Source organism: Cebus imitator, unplaced genomic scaffold (assembly GCF_001604975.1).
Source record: "Cebus imitator isolate Cc_AM_T3 unplaced genomic scaffold, Cebus_imitator-1.0 Scaffold169, whole genome shotgun sequence".
Lineage (NCBI taxonomy): Eukaryota > Metazoa > Chordata > Mammalia > Primates > Cebidae > Cebus > Cebus imitator.
The window spans coordinates 2553317-2556448 of NW_016107484.1; the positions used below are offsets into that span (position 1 = coordinate 2553317).

The 3132-nt window shown below is 42.0% G+C and overlaps 1 protein-coding gene across 2 annotated transcripts in view; it reads left to right on the plus strand.

Annotated features, from left to right (window-relative positions):
- TMED2 (transmembrane p24 trafficking protein 2) overlaps positions 1 to 3132 on the plus strand; it is a 15855-nt gene that overhangs the window by 6421 nt on the left and 6302 nt on the right. For both annotated transcript variants that reach the window (XM_017544393.1, XM_017544392.2), the window contains one exon: positions 345 to 452. In XM_017544393.1, the coding sequence (XP_017399882.1) occupies positions 345 to 452 (108 nt within the window). The remainder of the gene's footprint in view (positions 1 to 344; positions 453 to 3132) is intronic.

Below are 3132 nucleotides of genomic sequence, written 5' to 3' on the forward strand. Positions count from 1 at the left end.
AAAAAAAAAAAAAAAGATGGCTGGGCACAGTGGCTCACACCTGTAATCCTGACACTTTGGGAGACTGAGGTGGGTGGATTACCCAAGGTCAGGAGTTCAGACACACCTGACCAACATGGTGAAATCCTATCTTTATTAAAAATACAAAAATTAGCTGGCTGTGGCAGTGTGCACCTGTAATTCCACCTACTCGGGAGGCTGAGGCAGGAGAATCACTTGAACCCTGGAGGGAGAGAGCCAAGATTGCACCACTGCACTCCAGCCTGGGCAACAGAATGAGACTCTGTCTCAAAAAAAAAAAAAAAAAAAGATTGACAAATGTGTGCTGTTTTCAAATCCTGTAGCTCACCAGAACAAGCTAGAAGAAATGATCAATGAGCTGGCAGTGGCAATGACAGCTGTAAAGCACGAACAGGAATACATGGAAGTCCGGGAGAGGATACACAGAGCCAGTAAGTGAATGCCGTCGCTTTGCAGCAGTGTCTGATGGCGAAGGTTGTTTTACTCAACAGCTTGCTTATATTTTCCTCATTTGGAAACTTTGCAGTGAAGGCATTGGCTTTCAAAGTATACCACATGAGATATTTTTTGAGCATACACGTTTGTGGAGCTTTGTAGTTTATTTTTGGGACATTCATTGTAAACTAGAAAATTCTATTAAGATTTAGCACAAGCTTTTTGGTGTTTTGGCCATGTGTGGTGGCTCATGCCTGTAATCCCAGCACCTTGGGAGGCTGAGGTGGGTGGATCACCTGAGGTCGGGATTTCGAGACCAGCCTGGCCAACATGGTGAAATACTGTCTCTACAAAAAATAAAAAAATTAGCTGGGTGTGGTGGCATGTGCCTATAGTCCCTGCTACTCGGGAGGCTGAGGCATGAGAATCACTTGATCCTGGGAGGTGTAGATTGCAGTGAGCCAAGGTCACACCATTGCACTCCAGCCTGGGCAACGGAGTAAGACTGTCTCAAAAAATAAATAAATAAAGAGTTTGGTTTTTTAAAAATGTGTGATCAGCTAAGGGAAAGCTAATTGTTTTCTTAAATCAGAAGGGGAAAATGTTGTAAAATGGGTATTGCATTGGTTTTTAATCACATACCTGAAACTTATGTGCCAGTGGGATTAATATTAGAGCTGAGATTTAACCTTTTTACTAAAATGGAAGCCTTAATATAGTTAGATTAGAAAACACCAAAACATGAGTAGAGGCAAGTCATCAGGCGAAGATCAGTTTGGGCTCTCAAGTTTGTAAGTTGGGAACTTGGAATGTATTTTTCTGTGGAAACAGTGATGATTGAAATCTTGTGTTAGGTTGCAAAAGTCTGTTTTTGCAGCAGGATAGAGCGTTAAAAATTAGGCTTTTGCATTTAAAATTAAGAGGTACTATATTGACACACAGACCAGTTACATGTATTAGGTTCAGGCCCACATTGTTGTTCAGTTTTTTCATCCTCCAAGTAGTTCTTGGGGAGAGATCTCCCTGGGAGCAAGCTCTTGACTTAAGGGCAGTGATTTTATGTCAGTAATCTTTGTTCTGAGGCGGGGGTAGAGAGTGGAGAGAAGAGTGATTCAAAAAAGATAAGTACAGCTTGAATTTCTTCCAGATGTGGTTTTTGTTTTCCCCGTCCTTAAATCTGTTCTTGCTACTTATGGAAACAATCCTTTAGGATCTCGAACACAGATCCTGTTGGCAGGAAGATGTATACATGTAATAGCCTGGAGAGCTCCCCTCATCCCCACCTTTTTTAGGAGTGGAGTGGGGTATGATATGGACCAAGGTTTGTCTACAAGCACTCCAGCCTCTTCCCTCACAATTTTTTCTCCTTGCCACTAGCTTAGTCTCACCCTCTGGGATCATCACTTTCTCTCTTACCTTGTTGGGACCTATTTATTGGTTACCTTGCTCCCAGATGGGGACTAGCCCATTCTGGGATTGGAAGGGCACTGAACTAAGTTAGAGGGCAAGTTCCTCTACTTTGCAATGTTAACTGGTTCAGACCAGATGGCTTTAAAGTTCTTGGGAACACAGTGGCCAGAGGAAGCACATGCCTTCCAGTCTTAGGGGGGGTCCAGCCTTGTTCTCTCACCCATAATTTGAGTGGAAGAGATACTCCTGTATTTATTTCACAAATAGTGAGCTGTGTGTTCTTATTTAAAAGCGTTAGCAATTTCTAGAATTTATAGGTATGCAATTTAAATTTGCAAAACAAAAGGTTCCCATGATGTTTTGTTTTTGTAAGTTTTCCTGTAGGACTCACTCCTCAGCAATGAACATAATGAGACCCTTTCACCACAGTGTTGCTTCTAGATCAGGCTAATATGTGAGTGGCATGAGGACATTGTCCCAGGTCGCTACATTCTGATGTTATTGTGCTTCAGTGTGTTCTGTTTAAACTTAAAGATGCATTTTTCTTTGTGAGGCGGAGGTGGGCAGATCACCTGAGCTCAGGAGTTTGAGACCAGCCTGGCCAACATGGTGAAACCCCCTCTCTACTAAAAATACAAAAATTAGCCAGGTGTGGTGGCACATGCCTGTAGTCCCAGCTACTTAGGAGGCTGAGGCAAGAGAATCGCTTGAACCTGGGAGGCGGAGGTTGCAGTGAGTCTAGATTGTGCCACTGCACTCCAGCCTGGGTGACAGAGTGAGACTCCATCTGAAAGAAAGAAAAGAAAAATGATGCATTTTTCTGTAAGTGAAAGAAGAGAATACTACTTTTCACATTCACAAATAAGAGACCATGTGGCAGATAACATTACTCAGGTATAATTTTTATAATTAGGAGAAAAAAGTTAACACATATTTAGTTATAAAATTTGGAAAATGCAAGCATAAAGAAAAAATAGCACTCAGAGTCTGCCACATAGATAATCACTGTTTAATCACATTAAAGTCTGTTTTCTTTTAGCCTTGCCTTTTCTTGAAATAGGAATTGCAGCATAAGTGACTAAAGCTGTGTATTTTTATTTTTTATTTTTTAAGACAGAGTCTCACTCTGTCGCCAGGCTAGAGTGTAGTGGCGCGATCTCGGCTCACTGTAACCTCCACCTCCCAGGTTCAAGTGATTCTCTTGCCTCACCCTCCTGAGTAGCTGGGACTACAGATGCATGCCACCACACCCAGCCAATTTTTTTT